A 23,230-nucleotide genomic window follows, 5' to 3' on the forward strand; every position below is an offset into this window, starting at 1 on the left:
CACTCTCACTCATCCTCACTCTCACTCATCCTCACTCTCTCTCATCCTCACTCTCTCTCATCCTCAATCTCTCTCATCCTCAATCTCTCTCATCCTCACTCTCGCCAATCCTCACCTCTCTCTCATCCTCACTCTCACTCATCCCCACTCTCTCTCATCCTCACTCTCTCTCATCCTCACCTCTCTCTCATCCTCACCTCTCTCTCATCCTCACTCTCTCTCATGCTCACTGTCTCTCATCCTCATCTCTCTTTCATCCTCACTCTCTCTCATCCTCACTCTCTCCAATCCTCACTCTCTCCAATCCTCACTCTCTCTCATCCTCACTCTCTCTCATCTTCACTCTCTCATCCTTATTCTCTCTCATCCTCACCTCTCTCTCATCCTCACTGTCTCTCATCCTCACTCTCTCTCATCCTCACTCTCTCTCATCCTCACCTCTCTCTTATCCTCACTCTCTCTCATCCCCACTCTCTCTCGCATCCTCACTCTCTCTCATCCTCACCTCTCTCTCTCATACTCACTCTCTCTCATCCTCACTCTCTCTCATCCTTACCTCTCTCTCATCCCCACTCTCTCTCATCCCCACTCTCTCTCATCCTCATCACTCTTTCATCATCACTCTTTCTCATCCTCACTCTCTCTCATCCTCACCCTCTCTCATCCTCACTCTCTCTCATCCTCACCTCTCTCTCATCCTCACCTCTCTCTCATCCTCACTCTCTCTCATCCTCACTCTCTCTCATCCTCACCTCTCTCTCATTCTCACCTCTCTCTCATTCTCACCTCTCTCTCATTCTCACCTCTCTCATCCTCACTCTCTCTCATCCTCACCTCTCTCTCATCCTCACCTCTCTCTCATCCTCACCTCTCTCTCATCCTCACTCTCTCTCATCCTCACCCTCTCTCATCCTCACCTCTCTCTCATCCTCACCTCTCTCTCATCCTCACCTCTCTCTCATCCTCATCTCTCTCTCATCCTCACCCTCCCTCATCCTCACTCTCTCTCATCCTCACCTCTCTCTCATCCTCACTCTCTCTCATCCTCATCTTTCTTTCATCCTCGCCTCTCTCTCATCCTCACTCTCTCTCATCCTCACTCTCTCTCATCCTCACTCTCTCTCATCCTCACCCTCTCTCATCCTCACTCTCTCTCATCCTCATCTTTCTTTCATCCTCACTCTCTCTCATCCTCACTCTCTCTCATCCTCACTCTCTTTCATCCTCACTCTCTCTCATCCTCACTCTCTCTCATCCTCACTCTCTCTCATCCTCACCTCTCTCTCATCCTCACCTCTCTCTCATCCTCACCTCTCTCTCATCCTCACTCTCTCTCACCCTCACTTTCTCTGATCCTCACTCTCTCACATCCTCACCCTCTCTCATCCTCACCTCTCTCTCATCCTCACCTCTCTCTCATCCTCACTCTCTCTCATCCTCTTCTCACTTTCAGTCATAGAATCATAGAATCATAGAAGTTACAACATGGAAACAGGCCCTTCGGCCCAACATGTCCATGTCGCCCAGTTTATACCACTAAGCTAGTCCCAATTGCCTGCACTTGGCCCATATCCCTCGATACCCATCTTCCCCATGTAACTGTCCAAATGCTTTTTAAAAGACAAAATTGTACCCGCCTCTACTACTGCCTCTGGCAGCTCGTTCCAGACACTCACCACCCTTTGAGTGAAAAAATTGCCCCTCTGGACCCTTTTGTATCTCTCCCCTCTCACCTTAAATCTCTGTCCCCTCGTTATGGACTCCCCGACCTTTGGGAAAAGATTTTGACTATCTACCTTATCTATGCCCCTCATTATTTTGTAGACTTCTATAAGATCACCCCTTAACATCCTACTCTCCAGGGAAAAAAGTCCCAGTCTGTCGAACCTCTCCCTGCAAGTCAAACCATCAAGTCCCGGTAGCATCCTAGTAAATCTTTTCTGCACTCTTTCTAGTTTAATAATATCCTTTCTATAACAGGGTGACCAGAACTGTACACAGTACTCCAAGTGTGGCCTCACCAATGCCCTGTACAACTTCAACAAGACATCCCAACTCCTGCATTCAATGTTCTGACCAATGAAACGAAGCATGCCGAATGCCTTCTTCACCACCCTATCCACCTGTGACTCCACTTTCAAGGAGCTATGAATCTGTACTCCTAGATCTCTTTCTCACTCTCTTTCATCATCACCTCTCTCTCATCATCACCTCTCTCTCATCATCACCTCTCTCTCATCCTCACCTCTCTCTCTCATCCTCACTCTCTCTCATCCCCACTCTCTCTCATCCCCACTCTCTCTCATCCCCACTCTCTCTCATCCTCACCTCTCTCTTATCCTCACTCTCTCTCATCCTCACCTCTCTCTCATCCTCACCTCTCTCTCATCCTCACCTCTCTCTCATCCTCACCTCTCTCATCCTCACCTCTCTCTCATCCTCACCTCTCTCTCATCCTCACTCTCTCTCATCCTCACCTCTCTCTCATCCTCAATCTCTCTCATCCTCACTCTCTCTCATCCTCAATCTCTCTCATCCTCACTCTCGCCCATCCTCACTCCCTTTCATCCTCACTCTCTCCCATCATCACTCTCTCTCATCCTCACTCTCTCCCATCCCCACTCTCTCTCATCCTCACCTCTCTCTCATCCTCACCTCTCTCTCATCCTCACCTCTCTCTCATCCTCACTCTCTCTCATCCTCACTGTCTCTCATCCTCATCTCTCTTTCATCCTCCCTCTCTCTCATCCTCACTCTCTCCAATCCTCACTCTCTCTCATCCTCAATCTCTCTCATCTTCACTCTCTCATCCTTATTCTCTCTCATCCTCACCTCTCTCTCATCCTCACTCTCTCTCATCCTCACTCTCTCTCATCCTCACTCTCTCTCATCCTCACTCTCTCTCATCCTCACTCTCTCTCATCCTCATCTCACTTTCATTCTCACTCTCTTTCATCATCACCTCTCTCTCATCCTCACCTCTCTCTCTCATCCCCACTCTCTCTCATCCTCACTCTCTCTCATCGTCACTCTCTCACATCCTCACTCTCTCACATCCTCACCTCTCTCACATCCTCACCTCTCTCTCATCCTCACTCTCTCTCATCCTCACTCTCTCTCATCCTCATCTCACTTTCATTCTCACTCTCTTTCATCATCACCTCTCTCTCTCATCCCCACTCTCTCTCATCCTCACTCTCTCTCATCGTCACTCTCTCACATCCTCACTCTCTCACATCCTCACTCTCTCACATCCTCACCTCTCTCTCATTCTCACTCTCTCTCATCCTCACCTCTCTCTCATCCTCACCTCTCTCTCATCCTCACTCTCACTCATCCTCACTCTCTCTCATCCTCACTCTCTCTCATCCTCACCTCTCTCTCATCCTCAATCTCTCTCATCCTCACTCTCGCCAATCCTCACCTCTCTCTCATCCTCACTCTCACTCATCCCCACTCTCTCTCATCCTCACTCTCTCTCATCCTCACCTCTCTCTCATCCTCACCTCTCTCTCATCCTCACTCTCTCTCATCCTCACTCTCTCTCATCCTCACTCTCACTCATCCTCACTCTCTCTCATCCTCACTCTCTCTCATCCTCACTCTCTCTCATCCTCACCTCTCTCTCATCCTCACCTCTCTCTCATCCTCACTCTCTCTCATCCTCACTCTCTCTCATCCTCACTCTCTCTCATCCTCACCTCTCTCTCATCCTCACTGTCTCTCATCCTCATCTCTCTTTCATCCTCACTCTCTCTCATCCTCACTCTCTCTCATCCTCACTCTCTCTCATCCTCACTCTCTCTCATCCTCACTCTCTCTCATCCTCACCTCTCTCTCATCCTCACTCTCTCTCATGCTCACTGTCTCTCATCCTCATCTCTCTTTCATCCTCACTCTCTCTCATCCTCACTCTCTCTCCAATCCTCACTCTCTCTCATCCTCACCTCTCTCTCATCCTCACTCTCTCTCATCCTCACTCTCTCTCATCCTCACTCTCTCTCATCCTCACTCTCTCTCATCCTCACTCTCTCTCATCCTCACTCTCTCTCATCCCCACTCTCTCTCATCCCCACTCTCTCTCATCCCCACTCTCTCTCATCCTCACCTCTCTCTCTCATACTCACTCTCTCTCATACTCACTCTCTCTCATCCTTACCTCTCTCTTATCCTCACTCTCTCTCATCCCCACTCTCTCTCATCCCCACTCTCTCTCATCCCCACTCTCTCTCATCCTCATCACTCTTTCATCATCACTCTATCTCATCCTCACCTCTTTCTCATCCTCACTCTCTCTCATCCTCACCCTCTCTCATCCTCACCTCTCTCTCATCCTCACCTCTCTCTCATCCTCACTCTCTCTCATCCTCACTCTCTCTCATCCTCACTCTCTCTCATCCTCACTCTCTCTCATCCTCACTCTCTCTCATCCTCACTCTCTCTCATCCTCACTCTCTCTCATCCTCACTCTCTCTCATCCTCATCTCTCTCTCATCCTCACCTCTCTCTCATTCTCACCACTCTCTCATCCTCACTCTCTCTCATCCTCACTCTCTCTCATCCTCACCTCTCTCTCATCCTCACCTCTCTCTCATCCTCATCTCTCTCTCATCCTCACCCTCCCTCATCCTCACTCTCTCTCATCCTCACCTCTCTCTCATCCTCACTCTCTCTCATCCTCATCTTTCTTTCATCCTCACTCTCTCTCATCCTCACTCTCTCTCATCTTCACTCTCTCATCCTCACCTCTCTCTCACCCTCACTCCCTCTCACCCTCACTCTCTCTCACCCTCACTCCCTCTCATCCTCACTCTCTCTCATCCTCACTCCCTCTCATCCTCACTCTCTCTCATCCTCACTCCCTCTCATCCACACTCTCTCTCATCCTCACTCCCTCTCATCCTCACTCCCTCTCATCCTCACTCTCTCTCATCCTCACTCTCTCTCATCCTCACCTCTCTTTCAGCCTCACTCTCTCTCATCCTCACTCTCTCTCATCCTCACTCTCACTCATCCTCATTCCCTCTCATCCTCACTCTCTCTCATCCTCACCTCTCTCTCATCCTCACTCTCTCTCATCCTCACTCTCTCTCATCCTCACTCTCTCCCATCCTCACTCTCTCCCATCCTCATCTCTCTCTCATCCTCACTCTCTCTCATCCTCACCTCTCTCTCATCCTCACTCTCTCTCATCCTCACCTCTCTCTCATCCTCACCTCTCTCTCATCCTCACCTCTCTCTCATCCTCACTCTCTCTCATCCTCACCTCTCTCTCATCCTCACTCTCTCTCATCCTCACCTCTCTCTCATCCTCACCTCTCTCTCATCCTCACCTCTCTCTCATCCTCACTCTCTCTCATCCTCACTCTCTCTCATCCTCACTCTCTCTCATCCTCACTCCCTCTCATCCTCACTCTCTCTCATCCTCACTCCCTCTCATCCTCACTCTCTCTCATCCTCACTCTCTCTCATCCTCACCTCTCTTTCAGCCTCACTCTCTCTCACCCTCACTCTCTCTCATCCTCACTCTCTCTCATCCTCACTCCCTCTCATCTTCACTCTCTCTCATCCTCACTCTCTCTCATCCTCACTCTCTCTCATCCTCATCACTCTTTCATCATCACTCTTTCATCATCACTCTCTCTCATCCTCACCTCTCTCTCATCCTCACTCTCTCTCATCCTCACCCTCTCTCATCCTCACTCTCTCTCATCCTCACCTCTCTCCCATCCTCGCCTCTCTCTCATCCTCACCGCTCTCTCATCCTCACTCTCTCTCATCCTCACTCTCTCTCATCCTCACTCTCTCTCATCCTCACCTCTCTCTCATCCTCACTCCCTCTCATCCTCACCGCTCTCTCATCCTCACTCTCTCTCATCCTCACTCCCTCTCATCCTCACTCTCTCTCATCCTCACTCCCTCCCATCCTCACTCTCTCTCATCCTCACTCTCTCTCATCCTCACTCTCTCTCATCCTCACTCTCTCTCATCCTCACTCTCTCTCATCCTCACTCTCTCTCATCCTCACTCTCTCTCATCCTCACTCTCTCTCATCCTCACTCTCTCTCATCCTCACTCTCTCTCATCCTCACTCTCACTCATCCTCACTCTCACTCATCCTCACTCCCTCTCATCCTCACTCTCTCTCATCCTCACCTCTCTTTCATCCTCACTCTCTCTCATCCTCACTCTCTCTCATCCTCACTCTCCCTCATCCTCATCTCTCTTTCATCCTCACCTCTCTCTCATCCTCACCTCTCTCTCATCCTCACTCTCTCTCATCCTCACCTCTCTCTCATCCTCACTCTCTCTCATCCTCACCTCTCTCTCATCCTCACCTCTCTCTCATCCTCACTCTCTCTCAGCCCACCTCTCTCTCATTCTCACTCTCTCCCATCCTCACTCCCTCTCATCCTCACTCTCTCTCATCCTCACTACCTCTCATCCTCACTCTCTCTCATCCTCACTCTCTCTCATCCTCACTCTCTCTCATCCTCACTCTCTCTCATCCTCATCTCTCTTTCATCCTCACCTCTCTCTCATCCTCGCTCTCTCTCATCCTCACTCTCTCTCATCCTCACCTCTCTCTCATCCTCACTCTCTCTCATCCTCACCTCTCTCTCATCCTCACCTCTCTCTCATCCTCACCTCTCTCTCATCCTCACCTCTCTCTCATCCTCACTCTCTCCCATCCTCACTCCCTCTCATCCTCACTCTCTCTCATCCTCACTCTCTCTCACCCTCACTCCCTCTCACCCTCACTCTCTCTCATCCTCACTCCCTCTCATCCTCACTCTCTCTCACCCTCACTCCCTCTCACCCTCACTCTCTCTCATCCTCACTCTCTCTCATCCTCACTCCCTCTCATCCTCGCCTCTCTCTCATCCTCACCGCTCTCTCATCCTCACTCTCTCTCATCCTCACTCCCTCTCATCCTCACTGTCTCTCATCCTCACTCCCTCTCATCCTCACTCCCTCTCATCCTCACTCTCTCTCATCCTCACCGCTCTCTCATCCTCACTCTCTCTCATCCTCATCGCTCTTTCATCCTCACTCTCTCTCATCCTCACTCTCTCTCATCCTCACCTCTCTCTCATCCTCACTCTCTCTCATCCTCACTCTCTCTCATCCTCATCGCTCTTTCATCCTCACTCTCTCTCATCCTCACCTCTCTCTCATCCTCACCTCTCTCACTCTCATTCGTACTCTTTCTGACTCTTGCTCATATCCTCAATCTGTCTCTCTCACTCACTCTTATCCTCGCTCTCTCTCATTTTTCCTCCCTCCCTCACTCTCTCCCTTTCACTTCCTCAGACTATCTCCCTTTCACCGTCTCTCCCTCACTCTCTCTCCCTCATTCACTCTCTCACTCTCTCTCTCTCCCTCATTCTCTCTCCCACTCTCTCTCACTCTCTCTCTCCCATCTTCACTCTCTCCCATCCTCACTCTCTCCCATCCTCACTCTCTCCCATCCTCACTCTCTCTCCCTCACTCTCTCTCCCTCACTCTCTCTCCCTCACTCTCTCTCCCTCACTCTCTCTCCCTCACTCTCTCTCCCTCACTCTCTCTCCCTCACTCTCTCTCTCGCTCTCTCCCATCCACATGCTCTCTCCCTCACTCTCTCACCCTCACTCTCTCTCCCTCATTCTCTCTCCCTCATTCTCTCTCCCTCATTCTCTCTCCCTCATTCTCTCTCACTCTCTCTCCCTCATTCTCTCTCTCCCTCATTCTCTCTCTCCCTCATTCTCTCTCTCTCTCCCTTCCACATGCTCTCTCTCTCACTCTCTCATACTCACTCTCTCTCCTTCACTTGCTTTAATGCTTCGTCTCATTCTCCATCACCCTCTTCCTCACTCCTGCTTTCATCCTGCTTCGATCTCTCTGTGAAGGTTCTGTATGGATCTGCTGGGTGTTTAGTTTCTGCCGGGTGTGCAGGTTGGGGTGGGGGAGTGTAATTGGATGTGATGGGATTGGGTGGAAGAGTGTGATGGGCTGGGATGGGATGCGTGGAATGTGATGGGATGGGCTGGTTGATATGATGGAGGAGTGTGATGGGATCAGAACATAAGAATATAAGAAATAGGAGCAGGAGTAGACCATTCGGCCCCTCGAGCCTGCTCCACCATTCAATAAGATCATGGCTGATCTTCGACCTCAACTCCACTTTCCCGCCCGATCCCCATATTCCTTGATTCCCCTCGAATCCAAAAATCTATCGATCTCGGCCTTGAATATTCTCAATGACTGACCCTCCACAGCCCTCTGGGGTGGAGAATTCCAAAAATTCACAAACCTCTGAGTGAAGAAATTCCTCCTCACCTCAGTCTTAAATGGCCGACCCCTTATCCTGAGACTATGCCTCCAGTTCTAGACTCTCCAACCAGGGGAAACAGCCTCTCAGCATCTATCCTGTCAAGCCCCCTCAGAATCTTATGTGTTTCAATGAGATCACCTCTCATTCTTCTAAACTCCAGAGAGTATAGGCCCATTCTACTCAACCTCTCCTCATTGGACAACCCTCTCATCCCAGGAATCAATCTAGTGAACCTTTGTTTCACCGCCTCTAAGGCAAGTATATCCTTCCTTAGGTAAGGAGAACAAAACTATACACAGTACTCCAGGTGAGGTCTCACCAAAGCCCTGTACAATTGCAGCAAGACTTCCTTACTCTTGTTCTCCAACCCTCTTGCAATAAAGGCCAACATGCCATTTGCTTTCCTAATTGCTTGCTGTACCTGCATGCTAACTTTCTGTGTTTCTTGTACAAGGACACCCAAATCCCTCTGAACACCAACATTTAATAGTTTCTCACCATTTAAAAAATATTCTGTTTTTCTATTCTTCCTACCAAAGTATTATATTTCCGCACTTATATTCCATCTGCCACCTTTTTGCCTGCTCATTTAACCTGTCTATATCCCTTTGAAGACTCTTTGTGTCCTCCTCACAGCTTGCTTTCCCACCTAGCTTTGTATTGTCAAAAAACTTGGATACATTACACTTGGTCCTCTCATCTAAGTAATTAATATAGATTGTAAATAGTTGAGGCCCAAGCACTGATCCTTGCGGCACCCCACTAGTTACAGCCTGCCAACCTGAGAATGACCCGTGTGTTGTGGAGGGGTGTGATGTGATGGGATGGGGTGGTGGATGGGGTGGAGGAGTGTGATGGGTTGGGGTGGGATGGGTTCATGGATGGAGTGGGTGTGGGTGGTGGATGGGTTCGTGGATGGTGTAGATGGAGTGGGTGTGGGTGGTAGGGTGGTGGATGGGTTCGTGGATGGAGTGGGTGGTGGATGGGTTCGTGGATGGTGTAGATGGTGTGGGTGTGGGTGGTAGGGTGGTGGATGGGTTCGTGGATGGAGTGGGTGGTGGATGGGTTCGTGGATGGTGTAGATGGAGTGGGTGTGGGTGGTAGGGTGGTGGATGGGTTCGTGGATGGTGTAGATGGAGTGGGTGTGGGTAGTAGGGTGGTGGATGGGTTCGTGGATGGAGTGGGTGGTGGATGGGTTCGTGGATGGTGTAGATGGAGTGGGTGTGGGTGGTAGGGTGGTGGATGGGTTCGTGGGTGGAGTGGGTGGTGGATGGGTTCGTGGATGGTGTAGATGGAGTGGGTGTGGGTAGTACAGTGGTGTCTATGTTCAGCTCCTGCCGATTGCTGCAGTACTGATGACAGTCTGGATTTAATTTTCAGACCTGAGTACGTTTGAGAAAGAGGCATTGGATGCTCACAATGAGTACAGGGCTCGTCACAACACAGCACCTCTCTCGTTCAGTCAGGAGTTGAGCAAGGATTGCAAGGTGTGGGCCAATGTCCTTACTCAGGATGGAGTTATTGCCCAAAGTCCCACCAACTTTGGGGAGAATATTTGGTCCAAACCGAGCATCACTGAGGGAGAAGTCTCAGGTTTGTGTTGCCTCCATTGTTTTGTACTTTTCCTCCTTTGTACAATGGTTGAAAGCATTACAAAAAAACAAGCAAAAGTTAACACTAAACACAGGAATTATACATCAGGAGTCCACTAAGAATTGGATCACATGTTCCACTGAGAATTGGATCACATGTTCCACTCAGTATTGGATTGCATGGTCCAGGGAGAATTGGATCACATGTTCCACTGAGAATTGGATCACATGTTCAGTGGAAAATTGGATCACGTTCCAGGGAGAATTGGATCACATGTTCCACTGAGAATTGGATCACATGTTCCACTGAGAATTGGATCACATGTTCCACTGAGAATTGGATCACATGTTCCACTGAGAATTGGATCACATGTTCCACTGAGAATTGGATCACATGTTCCAGGGAGAATTGGATCACATGTTCCAGGGAGAATTGGATCACATGTTCCAGGGAGAATTGGATCACATGTTCCTTGGAATATTGGATCACATGTTTCCCATAAAGAATTGAATGATCTCTGAGCATAATCATGCTCAAACCTTCAGGCCCATTCCCACATGAATATTTCTCCCGCCAGTTTTTTGAAGGAATTACCACAATATTCAGTGCTTTCACACCAAATCTTTCCTGACTCTAGCTACTAAGTGAGATAAAATATTTCTCTAAATGTAAATTAATTTCTAGGCTTGTTCATTCTGTGCTTGTGTGTCTAAACCTGTGCTCACTTTCCAAGTTAATCATCCTACTTTTTCTCAATTTTCAATTCAATTTAGGCAAGGAAGCTGTGGACAGCTGGTACTCTGAAATAAAATACTACGACTTTGAAAATCCCAGTCACTCTGATAAGACCGGTAAATGTTTACCTTTTTTCCTGCTAATGTTACCGAATGAAATCGAGAGCAAGACCCTCACATCTCACTGGTAAAAGGCTGATTTAATGAGTGACAATGAGCTTAGCGGATAATCGTCCCTAGTCCAATCTGAGCCCCAGTTAGTGGGAGCTTTGTACCAGTGCGGGGTGGATGGGGTCTTATTGAGAGCTCTCTGAAAGTTTATTCATATAAGGATATACAACAGTGATGGATTTCAGTTCAAGCTTGTCTGTCCAGTGCCATCTCTTTTGCATCTTTTTGCATACACATGAAAACACTCATACACAAAAACATACAAATAAACACACACTCATACACAAAAACATACAAATAAACACACACTCATATACAAAAACACAAATAAACACACACTCATATACAAAAACACAAATAAACACACACTCATATACAAAAACACACAAATAAACACACACTCATATACAAAAACACAAATAAACACACACTCATATACAAAAACACACAAATAAACACACACTCATATACAAAAACACACAAATAAACACACACTCATTTACAAAAACACACAAATAAACACACACTCATATACAAAAACACACAAATAAACACACACTCATATACAAAAACACACAAATAAACACACACTCATTTCAAAAACACACAAATAAACACACACTCATATACAAAAACACACAAATAAACACACACTCATACACAAAAACACACAAATAAACACACACTCATTTACAAAAACACACAAATAAACACACACTCATATACAAAAACACACAAATAAACACACACTCATATACAAAAACACACAAATAAACACACACTCATTTCAAAAACACACAAATAAACACACACTCATACACAAAAACATACAAATAAACACACACTCATACACAAAAACATACAAATAAACACATACTCATATACAAAAACACACAAATAAACACACACTCATATACAAAAACACACAAATAAACACACACTCATACAAATAAACACACACTCATATACAAAAACACAAATAAACTCACACTCATATACAAAAACACAAATAAACACACACTCATATACAAAAACACACAAATAAACACACACTCATATACAAAAACACACAAATAAACACACACTCATATACAAAAACACACAAATAAACACACACTCATTTCAAAAACACACAAATAAACACACACTCATTTACAAAAACACACAAATAAACACACACTCATTTACAAAAACACACAAATAAACACACACTCATATACAAAAACATACAAATAAACACACACTCATATATAAAAACATACAAATAAACACACACTCATATACAAAAACATACAAATAAACACGCACTCATATACAAAAACACACAAATCAACACACACTCATTTACAAAAACATATAAATAAACACACACTCATATACAAAAACATACAAATAAACACACACTCATACACAAAAACACACAAATAAACACACACTCATATACAAAAACACACAAATAAACACACACTTGTATACAAAAACATACAAATAAACACACACTCATATACAAAAACATACAAATAAACACACACTCATATACAAAAACATACAAATAAACACACACTCATATACAAAAACATACAAATAAACACACACTCGTATACAAAAACATACAAATAAACACACACTCATATACAAAAACATACAAATAAACACACACTCATACACAAAAACATACAAATAAACACACACACATACACAAAAACACACACATAAACACACACTCATATACAAAAACATACAAATAAACACACTCATACAAAAACATACAAATAAACACACACTCATATATAAAAACACACAAATAAACACACAAAAGCACATACACACTCACATACATACATATATACTCACAGTTACACACATACACACACCCACATACACAGATAATCACACTTATACACATCCATTCACACATATACACACACACATACACCCACATTCACACTCATGCACACTTATACATCCACATTCACACATCTGCACATGTATATACACACACATGATCACACTCACACATACACATACATTCACACACATATTCACACACATATACACACACATACAGACAAACGCAAAAGTAATGCAAGTGACACAAACACAGATCAGCTGTTTGATTTACTTCTGTCTGTCCCCATTAGAACACTTCACTCAGCTGATCTGGCAGGAAAGCACGGACATGGGGATTGCGTATGTCGTGAGCGACAAGGGGGCCTTTGTGGTGGCTCAGTACAAGCCACGTGGGAACGTCACCAAGGCAGAATCCTTTGCCAACAACGTACGGCCATTGGACACTGCGTACAGCAAGCCCAGCGAGACGCCTGCAGCCGAACCAGAGCCGGCCCCTAAACCCGAGGAGGCGGAAGCTACACCAGCTGGGGCAACACCTGCAGGTAGGGAGCAAGTGCACAATGTGTCAGGGGGACAGGGGAGGTACCAGGATCGTCATCACTTACACTGACCTGCAGGGGCTAAACACAATATTTGTGACATATTCTAAAGTGTAAGTGTGTCTATTTATGTGTGTTATGTACTTGCATCTATGTGTCTGTATCTAGCTGTGTGCATGTATCTGTTTCCATTCATATATATGTATGTGTCTGTGTATATAACTGTATGTCAATGTATCTATGTGTGTGCATGTAGCTATATCTATGTATATGTCTCTTTCTGTGCTGCTGTATATATGTTTACCTGTGCCTGTATTGTGTATCTATGTGTCTAAGTTTGTATATGCATGAATGTGTGTATTTATGTGTCTATAATGGTTTGCATATGTATGTATGTATCTCTCTGTGTATATATTTACTATGTCTGTATCCGTGTGTGTGTGTATCTCTCTGTGTATATATTTATTATGACTGTATCTATGTGTGTCTATCTCCCAGTGTATATATTTACTATGTCTGTATCTGTGTGCGTATCTCTGTGTATATATATACTGTGTCTGTATCTGTGTATATATTTACTATGTCTGTATCTGTGTACGTATCTCTGTGTATATATGTGTCTGTATCTGGGAGTGTGTGTGTATCTCTCTGGGTATATATTTACTATATCGGTGTCTGTGTGTGTATATCTCTGTGTATATATTTACTGTGTCTGTATCTGTGTGTGTGTATCGCTATATATTTACTTTGTCGGTGTCTGTGTGTGTATCTCACTGTGTATGTATTTACTATATCGATGTCTGTGTGTGTATCTCTCTGTGTATATATTTACTATATCGGTGTCTATGTGTGTATCTCCCTGTGTATATATTTACTATATCGGTGTCTGTGTGTGTATCTCCCTGTGTATATATTTACTATATCGGTGTCTATGTGTGTATCTCCCTGTGTATATATTTACTATATCGGTGTCTGTGTGTGTATCTCCCTGTGTATATATTTACTATATCGGTGTCTGTGTGTGTATCTCCCTGTGTATATATTTACTATATCGGTGTCTGTGTGTGTATCTCCCTGTGTATATATTTACTATATCGATGTCTGTGTATCTCCCTGTGTATATATTTACCATATCGATATCTGTGTATCTCCCTGTGTATATATTTACTATATCGGTGTCTGTGTGTGTATCTCCCTGTGTATATATTTACTGTATCGGTGTCTGTGTGTGTATCTCCCTGTGTATATATTTACTATATCGGTGTCTGTGTATCTCCCTGTGTATATATTTACGATATCGGTGTCAGTGTGTGTATCTCCCTGTGTATATATTTACTATATCGGTGTCTGTGTGTGTATCTCCCTGTGTATATATTTACTATATCGGTGTCAGTGTGTGTATCTCCCTGTGTATATATTTACTATATCGGTGTCTGTGTGTGTATCTCCCTGTGTATATATTTACGATATCGATGTCTGTGTGTGTATCTCCCTGAGTATATATTTACTATATCGATGTCTGTGCGTGTATCTCCCTGTGTATATATTTACTATATCGGTGTCTGTGTGTGTATCTCCCTGTGTATATATTTACTATGTCGGTGTCTGTGCGTGTATCTCCCTGTGTATATATTTACTATATCAGTGTCTGTGTGTGTATCTCACTGTGTATGTATTTACTATATCGATGTCTGTGTGTGTATCTCTCTGTGTATATATTTACTATATCGGTGTCTGTGTGTGTATCTCCCTGTGTATATATTTACTATATCGATGTCTGTGTGTGTATCTCCTTGTGTATGTATTTACTATATCGATGTCTGTGTGTGTATCTCTCTGTGTATATATTTACTATATCGGTGTCTGTGTGTGTATCTCCCTGTGTATATATTTACCATATCGATATCTGTGTATCTCCCTGTGCATATATTTACTATATCGGTGTCTGTGTGTGCATCTCCCTGTGTATATATTTACTATATCGGTGTCAGTGTGTGTATCTCCCTGTGTATATATTTACTATATCGGTGTCAGTGTGTGTATCTCCCTGTGTATATATTTACTATATCGGTGTCTGTGTATCTCCCTGTGTATATATTTACTATATCGGTGTCTGTGTGTGTATCTCCCTGTGTATATATTTACTATATCGATGTCTGTGTATCTCCCTGTGTATATATTTACCATATCGATATCTGTGTATCTCCCTGTGTATATATTTACTATATCGGTGTCAGTGTGTGTATCTCCCTGTGTATATATTTACTATATCGGTGTCAGTGTGTGTATCTCCCTGTGTATATATTTACTATATCGGTGTCTGTGCGTGTATCTCCCTGTGTATGTATTTACTATATCGGTGTCTGTGTGTGTATCTCCCTGTGTATATATTTACTATATCGGTGTCTGTGTGTGTATCTCCCTGTGTATATATTTACTATATCGATGTCTGTGTGTGTATCTCCCTGTGTATGTATTTACTATATCGGTGTCTGTGTGTGTATCGCCCTGTGTATATATTTACTATATCGGTGTCTGTGTGTGTATCTCCCTGTGCATGTATTTACGATATCGGTGTCTGTGTGTGTATCTCCCTGTGTATGTATTTACTATATCGGTGTCTGTGTGTGTATCTCCCTCTGTATGTATTTACTATATCGGTGTCTGTGTGTGTATCTCGCTGTGTATATATTTACTATTTCGGTGTCTGTGTGTGTACCTCCCTGTGTATATATTTACTATATCGGCGTCTGTGTGTGTATCTCCCTGTGTATATATTTACTATATCGGTGTCTGTGTGTGTATCTCCCTGTGTATATATTTACTATATCGATGTCTGTGTGTGTATCTCCCTGTGTATGCATTTACTATATCGGTGTCTGTGTGTGTATCGCCCTGTGTATATATTTACTATATCGGTGTCTGTGTGTGTATCTCCCTGTGTATGTATTTACTATATCGGTGTCTGTGTGTGTATCTCCCTGTGTATGTATTTACTATATCGGTGTCTGTGTGTGTATCTCCCTGTGTATGTATTTACTATATCGGTGTCTGTGTGTGTATCTCCCTGTGTATATATTTACTATATCGGTGTCTGTGTGTGTATCTCCCTGTGTATATATTTACTATATCGGTGTCTGTGTGTGCATCTCCCTGTGTATATATTTACTATATCGGTGTCTGTGTGTGTATCTCCCTGTGTATATATTTACTATATCGGTGTCTGTGTGTGTATCTCCCTGTGTATATATTTACTATATCGATGTCTGTGTGTGTATCTCCCTGTGTATGTATTTACTATATCAGTGTCTGTGTGTGTATCTCCCTGTGTATATAGTTACTATATCGATGTCTTTGTGTGTATCTCCCTGTGTATATATTTACTATATCGATGTCTGTGTGTGTATCGCCCTGTGTATATATTTGCTATATCGGTGTCTGTGTGTGTATCTCCCTGTGTATATATTTAGTATATCGATGTCTGTGTGTGTATCTCCCTGTGTATATATTTACTATATTGATGTCTGTGTGTGTATCTCCCTGTGTATGTATTTACTATATTGATGTCTGTGTGTGTATCTCCCTGTGTATGTATTTACGATATTGATGTCTGTGTGTGTATCTCCCTGTGTATATATTTACTATATCGGTGTCTGTGTGTGTATCTCCCTGTGTATATATTTACGATATCGATGTCTGTGTGTGTATCTCCCTGTGTATGTATTTACGATATTGATGTCTGTGTGTGTATCTCCCTGTGTATATATTTACTATATCGGTGTCTGTGTGTGTATCTCCCTGTGTATATATTTACGATATCGATGTCTGTGTATCTCCCTGTGTATATATTTACTATATCGGTGTCTGTGTGTGTATCTCCCTGTGTATATATTTACTATATCGATGTCTGTGTATCTCCCTGTGTATGTATTTACTATATCGGTGTCTGTGTGTGTATCTCCCTGTGTATATATTTACTATATCGGTGTCTGTGTGTGTATCTCCCTCTGTATATATTTACTATATCGGTGTCTGTGTGTGTATCTCCCTGTGTATATATTTACTTTATCAGTGTCTGTGTGTGTATCTCACTGTGTATATATTTACTATATCGGTGTCTATGTGTGTAACTCCCTGTGTATATATTTACTATATCGGTGTCTGTGTGTGTATCTCCCTGTGTATATATTTACTATATCGATGTCTGTGTGTGTATCTCCCTGTGTATATATTTACTATATCGGTGTCTATGTGTGTATCTCCCTGTGTATATATTTACTATATCGGTGTCTGTGTGTGTATCTCCCTGTGTATATATTTACTATATCGATGTCTGTGTGTGTATCTCCCTGTGTATGTATTTACTATATCGGTGTCTGTGTGTGTATCTCCCTGTGTATCTATTTACTATTTCGGTATCTGTGTGTGTATCTCCCTGTGTATATATTTACTATATCAGTGTCTGTGTGTGTATCTCCCTGTGTATATATTTACTATATCGGTGTCTATGTGTGTATCTCCCTGTGTATATATTTACTGTATCGGTGTCTATGTGTGTATCTCCCTGTGTATATATTTACTATATCAGTGTCTGTGTGTGTATCTCCCTGTGTATATATTTACTATATCGGTGTCTATGTGTGTATCTCCCTGTGTATATATTTACTATATCGGTGTCTATGTGTGTATCTCCCTGTGTATATATTTACTATATCGGGGTCTATGTGTGTATCTCCCTGTGTATATATTTACTATATCGGTGTCTATGTGTGTATCTCCCTGTGTATATATTTACTATATCGGTGTCTGTGTGTGTATCTCCCTGTGTATTTATTTACTATATCGATGTCTTTGTGTGTATCTCCCTGTGTATATATTTACTATATCGGTGTCTGTGTGTGTATCTCCCTGTGTATATATTTACTATATCGGTGTCTGTGTGTGTATCTCCCTGTGTATATATTTACTATATCGGTGTCTGTGTGTGTATCTCCCTGTGTATATATTTACTATATCGGTGTCTGTGTGTGTATCTCCCTGTGTATATATTTACTATATCGGTGTCTATGTGTGTATCTCCCTGTGTATATATTTACTATATCGGTGTCTGTGTGTGTATCTCCCTGTGTATATATTTACTATATCAGTGTCTGTGTGTGTATCTCCCTGTGTATATATTTACTATATCGGTGTCTGTGTGTGTATCTCCCTGTGTATATATTTACTATATCGGCGTCTGTGTGTGTATCTCCCTGTGTATATATTTACTATATCGGTGTCTGTGTGTGTATCTCCCTGTGTATATATTTACTATATCGATGTCTGTGTGTGTATCTCCCTGTGTATGCATTTACTATATCGGTGTCTGTGTGTGTATCGCCCTGTGTATATATTTACTATATCGGTGTCTGTGTGTGTATCTCCCTGTGTATGTATTTACTATATCGGTGTCTGTGTGTGTATCTCCCTGTGTATGTATTTACTATATCGGTGTCTGTGTGTGTATCTCCCTGTGTATGTATTTACTATATCGGTGTCTGTGTGTGTATCTCCCTGTGTATATATTTACTATATCGGTGTCTGTGTGTGTATCTCCCTGTGTATATATTTACTATATCGGTGTCTGTGTGTGCATCTCCCTGTGTATATATTTACTATATCGGTGTCTGTGTGTGTATCTCCCTGTGTATATATTTACTATATCGGTGTCTGTGTGTGTATCTCCCTGTGTATATATTTACTATATCGATGTCTGTGTGTGTATCTCCCTGTGTATGTATTTACTATATCAGTGTCTGTGTGTGTATCTCCCTCTGTATATAGTTACTATATCGATGTCTTTGTGTGTATCTCCCTGTGTATATATTTACTATATCGATGTCTGTGTGTGTATCGCCCTGTGTATATATTTGCTATATCGGTGTCTGTGTGTGTATCTCCCTGTGTATATATTTAGTATATCGATGTCTGTGTGTGTATCTCCCTGTGTATATATTTACTATATTGATGTCTGTGTGTGTATCTCCCTGTGTATGTATTTACTATATTGATGTCTGTGTGTGTATCTCCCTGTGTATGTATTTACGATATTGATGTCTGTGTGTGTATCTCCCTGTGTATATATTTACTATATCGGTGTCTGTGTGTGTATCTCCCTGTGTATATATTTACGATATCGATGTCTGTGTGTGTATCTCCCTGTGTATGTATTTACGATATTGATGTCTGTGTGTGTATCTCCCTGTGTATATATTTACTATATCGGTGTCTGTGTGTGTATCTCCCTGTGTATATATTTACGATATCGATGTCTGTGTATCTCCCTGTGTATATATTTACTATATCGGTGTCTGTGTGTGTATCTCCCTGTGTATATATTTACTATATCGATGTCTGTGTATCTCCCTGTGTATGTATTTACTATATCGGTGTCTGTGTGTGTATCTCCCTGTGTATATATTTACTATATCGGTGTCTGTGTGTGTATCTCCCTCTGTATATATTTACTATATCGGTGTCTGTGTGTGTATCTCCCTGTGTATATATTTACTTTATCAGTGTCTGTGTGTGTATCTCACTGTGTATATATTTACTATATCGGTGTCTATGTGTGTAACTCCCTGTGTATATATTTACTATATCGGTGTCTGTGTGTGTATCTCCCTGTGTATATATTTACTATATCGATGTCTGTGTGTGTATCTCCCTGTGTATATATTTACTATATCGGTGTCTATGTGTGTATCTCCCTGTGTATATATTTACTATATCGGTGTCTGTGTGTGTATCTCCCTGTGTATATATTTACTATATCGATGTCTGTGTGTGTATCTCCCTGTGTATGTATTTACTATATCGGTGTCTGTGTGTGTATCTCCCTGTGTATCTATTTACTATTTCGGTATCTGTGTGTGTATCTCCCTGTGTATATATTTACTATATCAGTGTCTGTGTGTGTATCTCCCTGTGTATATATTTACTATATCGGTGTCTATGTGTGTATCTCCCTGTGTATATATTTACTGTATCGGTGTCTATGTGTGTATCTCCCTGTGTATATATTTACTATATCAGTGTCTGTGTGTGTATCTCCCTGTGTATATATTTACTATATCGGTGTCTATGTGTGTATCTCCCTGTGTATATATTTACTATATCGGTGTCTATGTGTGTATCTCCCTGTGTATATATTTACTATATCGGGGTCTATGTGTGTATCTCCCTGTGTATATATTTACTATATCGGTGTCTATGTGTGTATCTCCCTGTGTATATATTTACTATATCGGTGTCTGTGTGTGTATCTCCCTGTGTATTTATTTACTATATCGATGTCTTTGTGTGTATCTCCCTGTGTATATATTTACTATATCGGTGTCTGTGTGTGTATCTCCCTGTGTATATATTTACTATATCGGTGTCTGTGTGTGTATCTCCCTGTGTATATATTTACTATATCGGTGTCTGTGTGTGTATCTCCCTGTGTATATATTTACTATATCGGTGTCTGTGTGTGTATCTCCCTGTGTATATATTTACTATATCGGTGTCTATGTGTGTATCTCCCTGTGTATATATTTACTATATCGGTGTCTGTGTGTGTATCTCCCTGTGTATATATTTACTATATCAGTGTCTGTGTGTGTATCTCCCTGTGTATATATTTACTATATCGGTGTCTGTGTGTGTATCTCCCTGTGTATATATTTACGATATCGGTGTCTGTGTGTGTATCTCCCTGTGTATATATTTACTATATCGGTGTCTGTGTGTGTATCTCCCTGTGTATATATTTACTATATCGATGTCTGTGTGTGTATCTCCCTGTGTATATATTTACGATATCGATGTCTGTGTATCTCCCTGTGTATATATTTACTATATCGATGTCTGTGTGTGTATCTCCCTGTGTATGTATTTACTGTGTCTGTATCTATGGTCCCGATATTAGCGGGGAGGCGGGGTGGCAGCGGGGTTGGGGGGGGGCGGCGATTGGGTGCGTGTGTAACCCACCCAATAAAATCTGTCCATTCCCCACGCGATCGCGAGTCAATTCAGCCACTTAACGTGGTTTCCAGGTTTGCCGTCTGAAAGCTGCGCAGCGGGCGGACTGCGCACCAGCATCACAGGCTGTCAGCTGGAGGAGCTCTATTTAAAGGGGCAGTCCTCCACTGGCTGCTCCTGGAGCAAACACCCAAATAGCACAATGGAGCAGCTCAGGGGAAAGGCTGCTCCCAGATTTAGTGATGCCTCACTCCAGGTGATACTGGATGGGGTGAGGAGGAGGAGGGATGTGTTCTACCCGGCGGACGGGAGGAAGTGGCCTGTCTCTGCCACCAAGATGGCCTGGCTCGAGGTGGCAGAGGAGGTCACCAGCAGCAGCAACATCTCCCGCACCTGGATCCAGTGCAGGAAGCGTTTCAATGACCTAACTAGGTCAGCTAAAGTGAGTACACTTGCTCATTCTCTTACACTCTGTCTTCCACATCACCGCACCCACCCCACTGCCAACACTGCTCTATCACATCACTCCTCACACCCACTCAAAGCTCATCCTCAACTTACCTGCACTTCCTCACCTCCCCATTACTCACCCCACCACTACCACTCACCCCAATCCTCATACAATGTCATGACTCTGTCTCATACTCACCCTCTGATGTATCTCTTTCATGGTCAGCCTCACCCAAACCAATGCATTCATCGGTTGGCCACGTCACCATCACTCACTCACGTGTCTGTACTTTCTCCCCTTATTGGAGAAGAGAGCCCAGAATGCTCGGGAGAGGGCGAAGACTGGAGGATGGCCACAAAAAATCATCTTCCTTACAGACGCGGAGCAGGAGGCGCTGGAGCTGACCGCACCCTCGAGTGTCTGTCCGTCGGGGACGCCGAGACTGGCGCCCGACAAACGTCTGGTGACAGAACTTTAACATTCAACACACTCAATATGAATTGATGTTAACATGCCTTGCCATCTTCAGCACCTCAATATGCTCATCGCAACATGACACATCTGTGATCATGCTTAATATTGCCTTCTGTTCTCTTACAGGGCCTTCAGCGACCACTGTGACGGCGGAGGGCGATTCCTCAGAGGACCTGTCGGACTCTGAGGGGGCACCGTCACATCTGAGCGAGCCATCCACCAGCGCAGATACTCACATCTCGGTGGGTCCCAATCCGCAGTTAGTTGGGGTCGCACATGGTGAGTTACAACACACGTGTGAGCACGAGCAGACACTGGTGGCAGGGGCAGCTGTGGGGAGTCTGTGTCGGTGGGAGCACTCCTCTCCAGGCTCTGCTCAGCTGGGCGCAGATGCTGAACCCTGGGGGCCATCCTATAAAAGGAGAATGATCGAGGGGCAGCAGCACGTTTGTGAGGTGCTGGAACAGGTGCCACGTGCAGAGGATGGAGGAGTCCAACTCCTGCATGAGTGGAATGGTGGCACAGGTACAGGAGGGAATCTCTGAGATATTGTCATAGGGATGTGAAGGCATCTCTGAGATAGTGTCGCGGGTAAGTGCGGGAATGTCTGTGATGGAGGGAAGGCTAGCCTCCATCGAGCTTCAAGCACAGCTCATAAATGAATCCATTCAGGCCCTGACAACGGCCGTTCTGACTCAGGGTGAACACCATTCTGCCTTCTCCAACAGGCAGGCAGATACACTAGCACTGGCCTTACAAGGCTTCACACATGTCCTCCAAACTGTTGTCCAGCAGGGTGGTAGGAGTGATGTGGGCCTGGCCCAGGGGAGGGATGATGGCGAGAGGGGACATGGAAGTGGGGACACCACTCAAAGCACCCCCACGTCTCACCCGTTGCCCCCCTCTCAACCAGTACCCGCAATACTGCCTCCTCTCCAGGTGGCCGAGTCTGCCCCTGCACAGGTGGAGGTGGAGCAGTCTTTGGAGGGGCCCTCACTGACACCGAAACCCAGAGGGCATAGGCCCAAAGCATCTAATCGGTCAAGGCATGAACAAGAGCAACCTGCCACTACCTCTGCTGCAGCCACAGGGGATGCAC

General features: G+C 44.0%; 1 protein-coding gene across 1 annotated transcript in view; it reads left to right on the forward strand.

Annotated features, from left to right (window-relative positions):
* Positions 1-9,489: 9,489 nt before the first annotated feature.
* Positions 9,490-23,230, forward strand: part of LOC137300325 (Golgi-associated plant pathogenesis-related protein 1-like) — a 74,850-nt gene continuing 61,109 nt past the window's right edge. Inside the window, exons 1-4 of the mRNA XM_067969411.1 lie at positions 9,490-9,544; positions 9,695-9,907; positions 10,681-10,758; positions 12,954-13,205. Coding sequence (XP_067825512.1) covers positions 9,490-9,544; positions 9,695-9,907; positions 10,681-10,758; positions 12,954-13,205 — 598 coding nt within the window. The remainder of the gene's footprint in view (positions 9,545-9,694; positions 9,908-10,680; positions 10,759-12,953; positions 13,206-23,230) is intronic.

Source organism: Heptranchias perlo, chromosome 31 (genome assembly GCF_035084215.1).
Source record: "Heptranchias perlo isolate sHepPer1 chromosome 31, sHepPer1.hap1, whole genome shotgun sequence".
Classification (NCBI taxonomy): Eukaryota; Metazoa; Chordata; class Chondrichthyes; order Hexanchiformes; family Hexanchidae; genus Heptranchias; species Heptranchias perlo.